Genomic DNA, 17,581 nt, shown 5'->3' with positions numbered 1-17,581 from the left:
TCCACAGCCTCAAAAGCAAGGTCATGGAATGAACTGTTTATATGAAAGTTCTGGTATATCTGACGTTTCCCCTCTTGTTCTAATGAGTTTTTTGGTTCATATAATTTCAAGAACTTTCTGCATATACATAGCATGCTGCAGAGCATAGCACTTTTTAATTTATTTTATTTTATTTGAGCAATCCTAAATACCTCAAACAAGTAAACATGTTTTGTGTTATGTTATTTGTTTTATGTTTGAGTTGTTCAGGAACACCATGGAGTTATAATAAAACAGGTGTTTGAAATGTTTTGTGATCCTGTTGTGCAGAATGTTGCATATTATTTAAAAACTTTTGAACCATTTTGAAGGTGCTTCATCTCTCACTTGCTTTACTCTTGTTCCCTGTAGCTGTAATTGATCCTCAGGTGGAAATATTTTGTGATACAGTTGTTCCTTTGCACATTTGAAGCTGTTGTTCTCATTGTCCTCATGTTTTTTATGTGGTTGAATAAAAAACATTGACATGATCACTGTCTGACAGAAAGTTTTTGGGTAAATCTTATCTTCCTAAAATAACTTTACAGCATTCTCACAATTAAGTAAACCAGGGAACAAGCTTATTTTGACTAGTTACCTTAGTTTTTAGGGGCAGCATTGTCCAAGGTAACACAGTCAAGTTATATGGCAGTAAAGTTTAGTTAGCTGTCAACAGGACAGAGGCCTGGACAGATTGCCTTGTCTATTACAGAGCCCACACAATGGGAGCCAGGTTTCAAACTACAAGCCTTGTTGCTGTGAAGGCTTGTTTGTTTTTAAAGTTTATTACCACAACACTGTGCAGGCAACCATGTGACTGGCTCTCTCAAAAGGTGACGCCAGAACATGTCTGAAAAGTTAAGAGAGTTTTAAATTGAGAATGCTGGTAGCAGCAATACAAAAAAAAGTGGAACACTTTTGAAATAGAAACTGGGTGCAGTCATTTTCTGTAGATGGTCTGATACACATATACATATACTTGTTAGGAACAAAGTTGAGAAACATGTTGGCTCTGTGATAAATAAAAAAGAAAGGATACTGATAAAAAACAACAATAATAATAACTAGAACATTTCAGGAAATTTTGGTATGGGCATGCCCTACTGCCCATTTCTGCCCTCTTGCTGCTTTGCTTTGGGGTGGTAGTGATTGTGTTGTGTTCTGTTTAAAGTGGTTCTGGTTGTGTTTGGGGTGCTGTTGTTAATGAACCACACTCCCTGCTTCCAGAGCGCCGGGGTCTTTGAACGTTTGAATGATGTCTCTACAATAAATTGATACCGAGCAACAAGCTTCCAAAATCAGCGTCACTCGATTAGCATTAAAATATTAACTTGTTGATATTTTAATGCTGAAGTTAAAGTTCAATTTCTCAGAAATTGTAAATCCCAGCATAATGAGGTTACAATATGTTGTAGTCCAAATCGTCCCGAGTCTTTAAATGTTTGAACAATGTGTGTACAATAAACTATGGCCGAGCAAAAGGATTCCGAAATCAGCATGTGTATTCATTAGCATTAAAATTACGATAGAATTAACGTTGGAAATTCTCAAAAACTGTAAATGCCACCCTAATGAGACTTAAGTATGTTGTAGTCCAAACTGTCCCGAGTCTTGTTTGAACGATGTCTGTACGATAAAATTTGGCCAAGCAAAACCTCTCCAAAATCAGCATGTCAATCATTAGCATTAAAATTCTAACCTATTTAAAGTCTCATATCTCAAAAATCGTAGTAGCCAGCATAACGAGACTCTAATATGTTATAGTCCAAAGCGTCCCGAGTGTTTGAACATTCGAACGATGCCTCTATGTTATAGTGTGGCTGAGCAAAAGTAATCTAAAAATCGGCATAATAACCTCATAGCATCAGCTAAAAGAGCACAAAAACATAGTGAGTTCATGTCTCCGTGATGCAACATTAGAATTTTAGGCTTCTCTGCAAAAGTTGCATTTTAGCATCTACTGGTTCTCTCTAAGTTGGTTCTGGTTACGTCTGAGGTGGCTCTGGTTATATTGCTAGGATTTGTGTTGCCCTGGTAACAAGCCTCATGTTAATGTTTGGGCAAATTTAACGTTAAATTTCTCAAAAACTGAAATTGAGACTGAAATTTGTTGTAGTACAACGCATCCAGGGTTGGGGAACATTTTACTGATTCTTCTACAATGACCTGTTGCCTAGCAACAAGCATCAAAAATCAAATTTAAACTTTTTTTAGCTATCGCAAAAACCGTAACACCTAGCGTAATGAGGCTATATAACCATTTAGTACGAAGCGACCCAAGTGTTTGAACACATGAATGATGTCTCTACGATAAAGTTCGGCCAGGCAATAAGCGTCCAAATTTCTTCAATTCCTGGCATTTACCGTTACCATGATAATGCTTTTGATTGAGAAAAGTCCCACGGAGACACACGTACTGATGTATGCATTGCGTGGCTTGCGTGAGTACGAAAAAGCGTGCGTAATAATTATAATAATAATAAAAAGAAAAGGGAAACTTTTCTGGATACTAATAAATCGGATTCTTTTTTCATGTTTTTCCAAGTTTTTTCGTCCATGTTTTTTTTTGAGGATTTTTTTTATATATATCAGAGCGGGGCCATGCTATACATTGCTGGTTGGCAGCGGGCTTTTTATGGCGGGCTTTTAACAGCTGTAGCTTGTTAACAAAATGCTAGCTAAAAGACCCGAATTTTTCATGTAAAATGGGTTTTTCTAATTTTTTCGGACGTTTTTTTTTTTCGCAATTTTGTTTCAGGAAAGTTCTTGGCATGCACCCCCTGTTCCGCAAGGGGTGTTTACTTTTTTACCTAGTAATTCGGGCCGTTTAGCACCATCGCAATATGGGCCTGCCAAAAGGTTTTTTTGTAATTTTTGCATACGTATTTTTTTTTCCGATTTTTTTTTTGTCAGAGAGATTCTAGGTTCTAGTTATTTAATAGCTTATCTAATAATGATAATAATACGTTAATAATAATATCCTCCTGAAGCCTCTAGTCGGATGCATTTAGGCATTGGTTGAAAGTTTATACTGTCGGGCCAACTTATTGTTGTCATGACTAAAACAAGGAAAAAATAGTTCTTGGAAGTGGAATTCAGGACAGAACGTGATCTTCAATGACAGACACTGCGGAACATTTCAATAGTGCCTCGAAATCACGGAACAAAGTGAATACAGAGCATTACCAACATTGAACCAAATTAATATTTTTTGTTGAAATTATATATCAATGACAAGACAAAACTAGACAACCAGCTGCTACACCTGTAGAGAGACTTGATAGAAAACATTCCATGGCCTCTTTTGGGAAACGAAGTGGAGAACCATCAGGAGCAAGGACTTAACAAGGATAAATGGACGAAAACACAAACACAGGACCAGTAGCAAGTATATGAAAACATAACTGTGGATATTGATGATTAAAACCACAGGACAACACAACAACTGTATAATAAGCATGATAGTGAGTGAATGAGTGTGTTGGTACGTGTGCATGTGGGTGCAAAATATATGGCATAGGTCTTACATGAAATGTGTTCAATAATGGGTGCAGAGGGCCACCATCATGCCTCTCCGAGATCCGGGCCCTAGGCAGAGTATCCACGGTCATGTAGCAGAGGCCCAAAGGAACCAGGGTTCTGCGAGTCTGGGAACCCTGCCAGAGAGGACCCAGACAATCAACCAAAGCGGGCCAGCACCCACTGCAATGCCCCCAGCTGTCAGGGTCGTGGGAAGGTAGGACCCAGATGCAGCTCTCTTCTAGTTCAAAAAGGTTTATTCCAAAACACAAAATATGGACAGGGAGCAAAGGCAAAAACAAAGCGCGGCAGAGCCGGATCAAAAATACTTAGCGATGAAAAGAACAAGACGAGACTATGAATAAATAACTGTGGTGAACAAAACTATGAAAAATACTGTGGCTATGGTGGCAAACCTCTGACTTCACTCGTAGCTGTGGCATGAAAAGGTCAGTGAGGATTCTGCAATGAATCAAAGTAAACCAGGAAGCTAAATACTGTGAGGGGAGTGATCAGTGACATGAGGTGCAGCTGTGAACAATTAGACAGGTGACGTGAGTGAACTGAACGTGACAGGGGAAAACATGACTACAACAAAACATGGTTAAACATAAACTGTGACATGACAAACTAATAGAACAGACTGTGACATAACATAAACTGATAACATGATTAACATAAACTGATACAGGGCAGACTGTGACACCAGCAAAGGAACCTGGGAACCAAAATGCACCCACAGGTTTACCAGCTGGCAGCTGTGAGGAGTAAGGGGGGAAATTTTTGGCAATTTCCCCCAATTGCCAAAAGTTGGGGGAAATTCAAAAATCAAAAAACACAAAAGGAGCAAATCCTCTTGTGCAAAAAAAATTGAAAACAAAAACAAACTATTAAATGTGGTTTGCTGAATATTAGATCTCTCCTTTCGAAGTCTCTGTTAGTGAATGATTTGATCTGTGATCATCATATTGATATATTTTGTCTGACAGAAACCTGGCTGCAGCAGGAGGATAATGTTAGCATTAATGAATCAACTCCCTCTGACTATTTAAATGTTCACGTTCCTCCAACCACAGGCAGAGGAGGAGGAGTGGCAGCTATCTTCAGATCAGGGTTACTAATCAGTCCTAGACCCAAGATTAGTTTTAGCTCTTTTGAATCTCTGATTCTCAGTTTTTCCCACCCAAAGTGGAAATCACAAAAACCTCTTGTGTTTGTTGTTGTGTATCGTCCACCTGGCCCTTATTCTGAGTTTCTGTCTGAATTCTCAGGGATTTTATCCCAGTTAGTGCTGAGTACAGATAAAGTCATTGTAGTGGGTGACTTTAATATTCATGTAGATGTTGAAAATGACAGCCTAAATATTAACTTTAATTCTATATTAGACTCTATTGGATTTTCTCAAAGTGTTCACAGACCTACTCACTGCCTTAATCATACCCTTGACCTTGGGCTGACTTATGGCATTGAGAGTGAACAGTTAACAGTGTTCCCTCATAACCCTGTCTTGTCTGACCATTTTTTAATAACTTTTGAATTTACATTACTTGACTACACGGCTTCTGAGAAGAATTCTACATATAGAAGGTGTCTATCAGAGAATGCTGTAACCAGATTTAAAGAGTTGATTTCATCATCCTTTTCTTCACTGCCATGTGCTGATATGACAGAGGACGGCTACCTAAATTTTACTCCAGTAGAACTTGACTCTCTTGTTGACAGCACTATAGCTTCAATGCGTACAACACTGGACAATGTTGCCCCTCTGAAAAGGAAGGTAATCAGTCAGAAGAAGTTGGCTCCTTGGTATAATTCACAGCTGCTTTAAAGCAGACTGCAAGAAAGCTGGAGAGACAGTGGCGTTCCTCTAATTTAGAAGAGTCTCAATTAGTCTGGAAAGATAGTTTAATAACGTATAAGAAAGCCCTTCGTAAAGCTAGAACTGCTTATTATTCATCATTGATAGAAGAGAATAAGAATAATCCCAGGTTTCTTTTCAGCACTGTTGCCAGGCTGACAAAGAGTCCGAGCTCTGTTGAGCCATGTATTCCTTTAACTCTCAGCAGTGATGATTTCATGAGATTCTTCATCAATAAAATTGTTTCTATCAGAGAGAAGATTAATGGAATCCTTCCCACTATTATCACTGATGTATCATCAAGTAGAGCAGCTTTAGAAGTATCTTTAGAACCTGATTTGTGTTTAAACGGCTTCTGCCCAGTTGATCTTTCTAAGCTAACAACAGCAATAGTCTCTTCTAAACCATCAACTTGTATGTTTGACCCAATCCCAACCAGACTGTTCAAGGAGGTTTTCCCCTTAATTGACACTTCCATATTGGATTTGATCAATCTGTCTTTGTTGACAGGATATGTACTTCAGACTTTTAAGGTTGCTGTAATTAAACCTTTACTTAAAAAACCTACTCTTGATTCAGAAGTGTTGGCTAATTATCGACCTATATCCAATCTCCCTTTTTTGTCTAAAGTTCTTGAAAAAATAGTTGCAGTTCAACTTTGTGATCATTTACATAGAAATAATCTGTTTGAAGAGTTTCAGTCAGGATTCAGAGTGCATCATAGCACAGAAACAGCACTGGTGAAAGTTACCAATGATCTCCTGTTAGCTTCTGATAGCGGACTTGTTTCTGTGCTTGTCCTGTTGGATCTCAGTGCTGCATTTGATACGATCGATCACAGCATTCTGTTACAGAGACTTGAACATGTTATTGGGATTAAAGGAACTGCATTAGGCTGGTTTAAGTCATATTTATCTGATAGATTCCAATTTGTTTTTGTAAATGAAGAATCTTCCTCACACATCGGAGTAAGTCATGGAGTTCCTCAGGGTTCTGTGCTTGGACCAATTATTTTTACTTTGTACATGCTTCCATTAGGTAACATTATCAGACAGCATGGCATAAATTTCCATTGTTATGCTGATGATACTCAGCTGTACTTATTTATGAAACCAGATGAAACCAATAGGTTGGTCAGACTACAAGCCTGTCTTAAAGACATAAAGACCTGGATGACTCAGAACAGTCTGCTTTTAAATTCAGACAAAACTGAAGTTGTTCTCTTTGGACCTGAGCGCTTCAGGGAGAAATAGTCTAGTTATATAGTTACTCTAGATGGTATTTCCTTGGCTTCTAGTTCTACAGTGAGGAACCTTGGACTTATTTTTGACCAGAATTTATCATTTGACGCACATATAAAACTGGTTTCTAGGACTGCCTTCTTTCATTTTTGTAATATTGCTAAAATCAGGAACATCCTGTCTCAGGGTGATGCAGAGAAACTAGTCCATGCATTTGTTACTTCAAGATTGGACTACTGTAATTCCTTATTATTGGGCTGTCCCACATATTCTCTGAAAAGCCTCCAGCTGATCCAAAATGCTGCAGCCAGAGTTCTGATGAGAACTAACAGGAGAGATCATGTTTCTCCAGTTTTAGCTTCTCTTCATTGGCTCCCTGTTAAATTCAGAATATAATTTAAGATTCTTCTTCTCACATATAAAGCTCTTAATGACCGAGCTCCATCATATCTTAAAGATCTCATTGTAAGATATTTTCCTAACAGAGCACTTCGCTCCCAAACTGCAGGTTTACTTGTTGTTCCCAGAGTTTCTAAAAGTAGAATGGGAGGTAGAGCCTTCAGTTATCAGGCCCCTCTCTTGTGGAATAAGCTGCCAGTAAATGTCCAGGAAGCAGACACCCTTTCCACTTTTAAGATTAGGCTTAAAACTTTCCTTTTTGATAAAGCTTATAGTTAGGGATGGCTCAGGTAATCCTGAAACATCCCATAGTTAAGCTGCTATAGGCTTAGACTGCTGGGGGACCTCATCTGTCACACCTTTCCTCACTTTGCTCTCTTTTCCCCCTGTTTAATTTCTCAAATGATATTATGTACATGTGACATTACTGTGGTTATTAACTTGTGTTTCCCTGTTCCAACAGATATCCTTTGAATGGCGTTATGGTGTTTTTCCCCCCTCTTTTCCCTCTTTTCTGTCTTCTCAAACCCCAGCTGGTCGAGGCGGATGGCCACCCTTCCTGAGTCTGGTTCTGCCAGAGGTTTCTTCCTGGTTCTGGTTCTGCCAGAGGTTTCTTCCTGGTTCTGGTTCTGCCAGAGGTTTCTTCCTGAGTCTGGTTCTGCCAGAGGTTTCTTCCTGGTTCTGGTTCTGCCAGAGGTTTCTTCCTGGTTCTGGTTCTGCCAGAGGTTTCTTCCTGTTAAAGGGAGTCGTTCCTTTCCACAGTCGCCACAGGCACGCTCAGGACGGGAGATTGGACTGAAGACAACTTTCGGTGCAATCTGTTGGTTTCCTTAGCTAGGATATTAATTTTTTGAATTGGCTCTATATGAATTAATTGGATTATGATTACAATGAATTGAATTCCAATTGGCTTGAATTGGACTATATTACTTAAGTGCCTTGAGATGACAATTGTTGTAATCTGGCGCTATATAAATAAAATTGAATTGAATTTAATTGAATTGATTAAAATTCCCTTAGCTCCTACCCAAAACTTGTATGACTGTATTCTATGTTACTTTGGGCTATTTTGGTTAAATATAAATATTTCCATCCATTTTCTATTTCCGTTTAAGCCAACCCAGGTTCGCAAGTCTGGAGCTTATTCCAGCAATAGATATATGAAAGATGTTTTTGCTTCCGAAGGAGTGCCAACTTCATAATAAATTTGATCATTGTAATGTAACATGGGTGCTTTCATTATATTGTCCACCCCATGAGCAAATACTGAAGAAAATAGTGTTTATTCAGACACCAATTTATAAGTTAAACCACAATCAGATCAACTTAAAAAGCAGCATATCTGAAGGGATTTCAGTTGTTCTGTGACTCCAAAGTTTAAACAGAGTTCCTGATGCGTTGTGGCAGCCTTAGTCACAGGATTATTCTATATGTGGCGCTTGTGCTGTTTTAAGGGGGCAAGAAATCAATACCAGTCTCCAGTTGAAGTGAGGAGTTTTTTTCTAAACCCCATAAGGACATGTGAGCCCCTGAAATGAAAATGGTCGCTTGATAATTGAGTTTGAAAAGATGCCACTGTCAGTATTAATTCAAGGCATTTCTGGAATGCTATTGCTTCTACTGCATATAACCTATTAATACCACTTTCATCACACAGTCATTTTCCTATTGCAAAACTTTCAAGTAACAAAACTCAAATTGAAAAATAATTGCATTAATGTTGCAAACAAAGCACCAGTAAATCGTATTGTTCTTTACTGTGTTAATATTTGTATACATTGTAATCAAACAAAAGTAGGCAATTGCAATCTTCATAACTTTATCAGTTCCACTGATTCAAATATTTGATGGTGCAAAAGCTGTTTTGGATGGTTGATAAACAGAAGGTCATTATCTTCAAAACAGCTGCGCTGCATTCATTTGTGCACGATTGCGTTGCATCTCAGTAATTTACCCACCTTCCAAGACCCTAATGCTCATTTATTGGTCCACGTTTAAAACAAGAGGTGCACTTCACTCTGGCTGGCTAGGCTGCCATATGAATTAGATTTTTATGTCGGTCAACAGGCCAATGAGACTTTTCAAAGCATATAAAATATTAATACGTAAATGCCCTGCATTAAGTAATTAAGTCCCAGTGGCGTTTCGATGGATAGAAAATCAATGAGCCACTTGGCTTAATTTTTCATTTAATTGCTTTATTTGGTATCTCATGTTTTGAATTGTGGACCAGAATGGGAAATGCGCCACACAAAATGTTGTTATTTATTTATTTATGATCCACGATTAATGACAGTTCGAATATTTTCGGGGTTTTTTTGTGTTTTTTTTTATTTCAAATTTTTTACGGCAGGCTATGATGAATAGCCACCCGATTTAAATCCGCTGCTGAGACATCGATCTTGACGGCATTCATTAAAATTGAGCGGAACAGTCATTTATTTGCTGCTATTTCCAATTAAAGATCTTTTTGATATTGAGGGGCGGGATTGTTGGTCCTAGTGTCTGAAAAATGTCGTGAAACGTTGCAGCAAAATAATCCAGCAGTAGCTCTGGCGATGGAGCCGGAGCTTCTGTGTGTGCGGAAATGTCATTATTCTAAACATGAATTAATAATAACGCCAGTTCCACAACAATAAATGAGCCCATTAGATGACAGTATATTTTCATTGATTCATATTGAATCATTTGAGCACATTGGGCTAATTTATCAGTGTTCCAAATTTCAGCTGCATGGATCAAACTGAAGTTGTGTTAATTGTATGTTGATTTAATTAAACTAATTGCAGTTCTTTGCATCTGCATTAGTTGAATATTTTTTCGTATTTATTTATTTACTTATCTATTTATTTATGTTCTGTATTTTTAATATGAGCCTCGTGTATAAGCGCAATGTGAGACAGTTCATCCCTCATAGTTTGAGGTGCTTCTATAGCTAATATACTGACACATTGCCCAAGAGTGTTATGCAAAACATTAAAGTTAATTAAACGTTTCATAAGAGATAAATTATGTTTTTTTTTTTTTAATAATATACTGGCTTCACCAAAATGATGGTCTTGTTGAAATGAGAGTTGGATAATGTTCAGATTAGGAGCCAAAAATAAAACTCTGAGGTTTTGAAAAAAATCTTGATGCAGTCCATGGCGGCAAGTAACCAAAAATAAAATATAAATATAGCCTTTAGTTATGGTACTCTATAGTCCGCTCTTTCAGTCTTTGTCAGTAGGTGGAAAGAAATTAGCACAATGGCTAATTATTCTCAAGGCGGACAAACAAACAAAAACATAACATAGATAAATAAATCACTTAAAAACAAACTACTGCTCTCAGAAATTATATAATCAATTTCTTACAAAGCTAGATATGGGAGAAAATTATTCCATTGGCCTTGAAGGCCGTGAGTGTGAGTGTGCGTGAGCGTGCTTACAATGATTTGAGGAACGTATGCTGCCCACGCGGCATGAGTATGAAACAGATAAATCTTGTAGTTGTTTTATTGCTGTTAATCGCTGTTTTATGAAGTGTTCAATAACGCCCCACAGAGCTACATTGTTTAGCCAATTGAGTTTGTTGGTCCAAAATTGGATCTTAATCTCGACTTGTCTATTTGGCAGTTTGATTGATGTTCCCGCACAGCGGGGGCAGGGGAGGGGTAAGCAGTCCGCACACAGAAAGACGCACACACGTGCATCCACATTCATCAGATAACGACCGGAGGGAGAGCAGAAGAAGTCCAGACGGAAGAGTCGAGAGAGCGGGGCGTGAAGCATTCTCTGTTCCTTGCGCAAGAGCTGGAGGCTAAAGGAGGCCATGGATCACATAGGGATCCTAGGCGCGCATTTGCAGCAGCACACGCACGTGGAGCCCATCAGCTTCGGCATAGATCAGATCCTCAGCAACGTGGAACAGAGCTGCATGCTGGGCGCAAGGATGCACGAGCAAGACTATGGACACCTGACATACAACACCTGCGCGACTGGCGGCGTGAATGGCGGCTTGATTTGCGGTAATACCGGATATAATGGCTCCGGCAGCTCATGCGGTGTAACGTCCCTCGGTGGATCTTATCACATGAACATGAGCGTGAACATGAACGGGACTAACATGAACTCCGCTGGAGTCATCCGTGTCCCCGCTCACCGGCCCCTCAACGGCGGAGGCTCGACTGTCCAGCAGTCTGTCAGTGGGACAATTAACAACCTGACCGCGCTCACGTTCCCATGGATGGAGAGCAACCGACGCTACACCAAAGAAAGGTTCACAGGTATAACAACAATGATCATTTCAACAATGATGATAAAAATAATACATTTATTTTATGTACCCGTTTCTGTCCAATTAAGCGTCACGGCAATAATATTATTATTATTACCACAGAGCCAGAAATCGTCATTTTAGATCCCTTTGTGTCATTAACTATTTATTTCGGATATATGTTCAGAAAATGTTTTCATAAAATAAATTGTTTAAAAACGAAATTGGGACACTTTTTTTCACATCTTTGTTTCACTATTTGCCCATGTCCAGACAACATAATTAATTAGTTAACAAACATACCTGCTCAATGCTCAAGGGAGACAGACCTGGCTATTTCATTGTTATTTGCACACTAATTAGCAGCTGAAATAAATAGCAAATTCGAGTTACACTTGGAAATACATACAAATAAGAAAATTAACATACGACCCATAGTTTGTTTCATTTTTGTATTTGACAGTAGTAATCACCCATACACAAGAATCAGTGCAAGATGTGTTAGAATACAATAGAATAGAATGGAAAATAAAAAAAATAATTAAGGGAAAAGGTTTGCTCGTTTCAGTTTAACTAAATTATCGTTAATTCAAACTGATAATTTAAACTGATTTATTCAAACATGAGTTCCATAATATCTTTACATGAGCAGTTCCTGAGAAGTCATAACTTCACTGCAAAAGTATTATCTTTTTCATAGCGTTCTCCATCTTTGTCTGTATGAACGGAAGTACAGCAACACTACAATGTTAGCCTTCCGTAAGATATTTAATGTGTACTACTAGATTTTTGGTTTGTTTTTATTGTGTGTGTGATTTGTGTCTGTGGAATCTCTTTGGAAGCTGTCCCTGCTGAGGTATTCCTCTATTTCTGCTCTGTTTGCAGTCTGTTAATTTGACTTCACTATTCTATCTAGAGCACTTACAGCCCTTCATAAAGCCGCCAACAAAAAAAAATGCACCGCGCTTCTTTTTCAAAGTGCTCCCTTTCTTGTACGGTCACTTCCAGATTTTTCAGGTGAAATTCGGAAAATTACCTTGTATGTTTCGTCAAAGTTTGCAGACACTGGTGTTTCTGTTGAGTGGTATATTTTCACAGATATACGGACTGCAAGCTTTGTTGTTGTGCTCCTCTGTCGGTGCTTTTCTGTCAGAAATCAACCCAATGTGGATACATGTAGCCTACTACTTTAATTGTGATAGTTAATCAGCTCCCCACGCATACGTTTCAGTAGTTCGATTGTTGATATAAAACATCACATAAATGTCATTTTAATGGGAAAGATTAAACAAAATATTATTACATTTAAAGTAGGCACAACTTGCAACACCTCCTCACCAAACGCTTTTGATGCCTTCGAACAGCGAAAACTCTCTTTTGAGAGTAATGAGGATCCCAATCTGGTAGGATACCACTTCAAATAGTATGCGAGTATTAATTATTGCAGTTTAATAGATTTAATAGAAAAATGTGCACGGTAGATTTTACATTAAATCTGTGTTCCGAGGCTTCTGATATTTACATTGTAGAGGTCTGTCATGTAATATAAGTCAATTAGCTTTATTTTGCATTCAAATATATACATGAATTTAGCTACACAGCAACTTCAACATTTTATCCATAAATAACTGGTTAAAGTTGTTAAATCAGTAGATAAAAAACTAGCTGACTAGATAAAAAACAAGTTGTCAATGAAAGATGCATTTGAGAAGAATAGGAAGAAGTTAATCGACTCAGGAGAACTTATAGAGGCCTTCGTGCTAATGTGTCCTGAAAAGCAAACCCTCATGTCCATTTACAATGACAAAGTAATAAAGCTACAGAAACAAGCACGTGAAAGTAAAATGATACTAGTTCTTCTAATCAAAACTATTGGATAGTACGTGCTGTCCATCGAAGAAAAAGTGGACTTGTTTAGGAAACGAAACTTTAGAAATGAAACTACCGAGCCGTAAATGAAAAAAAAAATCAATGAATAATAACCAATAAATACACTGAAATAAAATAGAAATGTAAGGTATTATTTTGACTCCTGTATTTTCTACTCTGCAAGAGAATGAATGATGCATTATATTGCTGGCTTCTTTGAGATTTGGAAGATTCTGCTATTTTTCAAGGCTGTCTTGGAGCCGAAGCCTACAAACACAGTGCTGCTTCTGCTGCTCTCGCTTATTTTCTATTTTCCTTGCATATCCTGCTTTTCTCTCCCTCATCCTGCCCTTTCGTGTTCTGTCCTCCGGCCTTTCTGTTCTGCCCAGTGTCACTCTCACCCCTCACTGTAACACGTCGTGTAGGTCACCCGTACCAGAACCGAACGCCACCGAAGAAGAAAAAGCCACGGACATCCTTTACTCGGCTACAGATTTGTGAGCTCGAGAAACGATTCCACCGACAAAAGTACCTGGCCTCAGCTGAGCGGGCTGCGTTGGCAAAAGCCCTGAAGATGACTGACGCTCAGGTCAAAACCTGGTTCCAAAACAGACGAACAAAATGGAGGTAAACTTGCTAAACACATTGTTAATTTCCCTCTTTTTGCCAGTATATATCTACAGAGTAACATTGAGAGTATTTTGAATAGTTTTTACAGAAACAAACCCACATTATGAAAACAAGTGGGATATAGTGAAAGCCTGTTAGCGTTACTGGGATTATGGAGGACTCCAATCGTTGGAAGGGAAAAAGTACTCCGTTCTGTCACAAGCTTGCATCATAATGAGTACACACAGAGTAACGAAAACGTCTATTTGTAGCCTACATTTGTTGTATCCTTTACATTGAAACTGTAACGTTTTACAATGTTGACTAAAGTAGACATTTCACGGTCTGGCATGGATTGGTTTTTGTTTGTTTTTTTCCAATCTCTGTGCATCACCTTGTCTGACACTTGAAATATTCACTAAACTCACAAATGTATGATGATTAACTTTGGATGGGTCTTGAAGTGTTGTGAAGCTTAACCTTGCTGATATAAATGGTGTTGATGAAATAATCGAAACACCCTCTGGGGATGCATTATAGGAATGTTGCAGCAGAGCACATTCATTTCAGCTTTAGGTTGACTAATAAACTGAAATTGAGTGTATAAAACGTTTGGTGAGAGTTGATATGAGGAAACTTCACTCAGCGTCTTCAAGATAGAGTCGTTTGAATTTAACCAGAGTTAGTGCAAAGAGACCCAGTGTGTGTTTTTTTTTCAAATACAAACTACAGTATTGTCAATTCTGCAATTTCTTAAAATACTGTTCAATAACGGCGTTGGGAAATAACTGTCAGGGTTGGTGGTGCAGGGAGGGAGGACCCAGATGTGGACTTAAAAAAAAACAAAAACAAAAAGGACAAGGCAAGAACCAAGGACACGGCTGAGCCGGATATCAAAACTGTGAAAAAATAACTAAACGAGACTAGATAAATAACAAGACTTAACTATGAATTAAACAAACAAGACAAGACTATGGATCAAGTGACAAGAGGCAAAAACCTGACCTGAAACCCAGTGAACGTGAATCATGGAAGGTAAGGTGAGGATTTTGCAATGGACATGAGTGAACCTGGAAACGAAATACTGTGGGGAGGTGATTAGTGATGACATGCAGCTGTGGAACAGAAACAGGTGACTTGAGTGAAACTAAGTGACAGGGAAAAAACATGATAAGAAATTAACCTGTAAACATGACAAAAACCTGTAAACATGACAAAAGAAAACTTAAAACGTGACAGTAACCTAAATAATAAATAAATAAATAGTTTTATTTATCTTTTCTTTCTTTAGAAAAGTTGTTGAGTTATAGGTTTACTACATTAACAGATTTTCATTTATTGCTTAATAAGATAAATGATTTGCCCTCACTGATTTTACTGTTTTTAGAGTGACAAAAGCTCCTCAGGTGCCTTTTTATGTTTTTCAATAGGATGGAGCTTTTTTCTGAGCAAGCCCTACTCATCTTTCCATCAATTAACTGCCAGGCCAACAAGAGTATATTAAAGTCAGAAAAAGAAATGATTGTCATTTTTTCAGACAGTGCATCAATCTGCAAATATGACGACTGCTAAAAGAAACGAAAGAGAAAATGAAAGATAGGCTGTCTTCAATTTCTGTGAGTAGCTGTCCTCTCTACAGAGGCTGATGTGCATGAACGTGCTGTGTCGTAAACTTGAAGAGAATAAAATTGCTGTAATCCACAGAACACCATGAAGTAGTAACAATTTTTATTTCCATATAGCTACCCAGTCAGTAAGTTAGTCTATGTTTTGTTGGATGTGTTTACTTTGCATTCTATTGGGAATGTTATTGGGATTAAAGGAACTGCATTAGGCTGGTTTAAGTCATATTTATCTGATGGATTCTAGTTTGTTCTTGTAAACGAAGAATCTTCTTTGCACACCAGTGTAAGTCATGGAGTTCCTCAGGGTTCTGTGCTTCTATTGCTGTGCTGATGATACTCAGCTGTACTTATCTATAAACTAGATGAAACCAATAGGTTGTTCAGACTACAAGCCTGTCTTAAAGACATAAAGACCTGGATGACTCAGAACTTTCTGCTTTTAAATTCAGGCAAAACTGAAGTTGTTCTCTTTGGACCTGAGCGCTTCAGGGAGAAACTAGCTGGCTATATAGCTACTCAAGATGGCATTTCCTTGGCTTCTACTACTACAGGAACCTTGGAGTTATTTTTGACCAGAATTTATCATTTGACACACATATAAAACTGGTTTCTAGGACTGCCTTCTTTCACCTTCGTAATATTGCTAAAATCAGGAACATCCTGTCTCAAGGTGATGCAGAGAAACTAGTTCATGCATTTGTTACTTCAAGATTGGACTACTGTAATTCCTTATTATTGGGCTGTCCCACATATTCTCTGGAAAGCCTCCAGCTGATCCAAAATGCTGCAGCCAGAGTTCTGATGAGAACTAACAGCAGAGATCATGTTTCTCCGGTTTTAGCTTCTCTTCATTGGCTCCCTGTTAAATTCAGAATAGAATTTAAGATTCTTCTCCTCACATATAAAGCTCTTAATGACCAAGCTCCATCATATCTTAAAGATCTCATTGTAAGATATTTTCCTAACAGAGCACTTCGCTCGCAAACTGCAGGTTTACTTGTTGTTCCCAGAGTTTCTAAAAGTAGAATGGGAGGCAGAGCCTTCAGTTATCGAGCCCCTCTCTTGTGGAATAAGCTGCCAGTAAATGTCCGGGAAGCAGACACCCTTTCCACTTTTAAGATTAGGCTTAAAACTTTTCTTTTCGATAAAGCTTATAGTTAGGGATGGCTCAGGTAATCCTGAAACATCCCATAGTTAAGATGCTATAGGCTTAGACTGCTGGGGGACCTCCTATGTCACACCTTTTTTTCTCTCTTTTTCCCCTTTTATTTCCTCACATGACATTATGTACATTTGCCATTATTATTGTCATTAACTTGTGATTCTGTCTCAACAGGTATCCTTTGAATGTTGTTATGGTGTTTGTTGTCCCCTCTTTTCTGTCCTCTCAAACCCCAGCTGGTCAAGGCAGATGGCCACCCTTCCTGAGTCTGGTTCTGCCAGAGGTTTCTTCCTGTTAAAAGGGAGTCCTTTCTCTCCACAGTCGCCTCATGTATGCTCAGGACGGGGGATTGGACCGAAGGGAAGCTTTGGTGCAATCTGTTGGTTTCGTTAGCTCGGAAATTGCTTTTTGAATTGGCTTTGTATGTATCAATTGGACTAATTAGAATTTAATTAATTGAATTTGATTAGATTAGAGTATGATTACAATTAATTGGACTATAATTGGCTTGAATTGGACTTTATAATTGAGATGACATTTGTTGTGATTTGGCGCTATATAAATCAACTGAATTGAACTGAACTGAATTTTCTGCTGCAGACGGCAAACAGCCGAGGAGCGTGAGGCGGAGCGGCAGCAGGCCAACCGGATCCTCATGCAGCTGCAACAAGAAGCATTCCAGAAGACCATCAACCAACCAGTGACCCCTGATCCACTGTGCCTGCAGAACAGCTCTTTGTATGCCTTGCAAAACCTTCAACCCTGGACCGACAACACTGCTAAGATCAGCAATGTGTCAACTTGCGAATAGAGCTCGCGAATGGCCTCCAGCTTGGGCCACTCTGTCAATACAAAGTGACTTGCGCGTTGGTAGAGAGGCTGACTGTTGCTGACTATGGAGCTGAGAGGCCCCATGTGCTGAACAGTGTTTCACAGGTGTTGGTTATCAGGCCAAGTCCCTATTCTTAAGATCACACATCTTCTGTCAGACAGACACTAGTGTTGTTTTTGATAAGGTCCTTCA

General features: G+C 38.6%; 1 protein-coding gene across 1 annotated transcript; it reads left to right on the top strand.

Annotated features, from left to right (window-relative positions):
- The first annotated feature begins 10,848 nt into the window (after positions 1-10,848).
- Positions 10,849-17,368, top strand: tlx1 (T cell leukemia homeobox 1). The gene is made up of 3 exons (XM_072390420.1): positions 10,849-11,302; positions 13,551-13,788; positions 17,158-17,368. Exons 1-3 carry the CDS (start codon positions 10,849-10,851, stop codon positions 17,366-17,368), a joined length of 903 nt encoding a protein of 300 aa, XP_072246521.1.
- The last annotated feature ends 213 nt before the right edge of the window (positions 17,369-17,581 follow it).

Source organism: Leuresthes tenuis, unplaced genomic scaffold (genome assembly GCF_036924035.1).
Source record: "Leuresthes tenuis unplaced genomic scaffold, fLeuTen1.0.hap1 SCAF_8, whole genome shotgun sequence".
Classification (NCBI taxonomy): domain Eukaryota; kingdom Metazoa; phylum Chordata; class Actinopteri; order Atheriniformes; family Atherinopsidae; genus Leuresthes; species Leuresthes tenuis.
The sequence above is the reverse complement of the archived record's forward strand: the minus strand, read 5'-3'. Positions and strand labels throughout refer to the sequence as shown.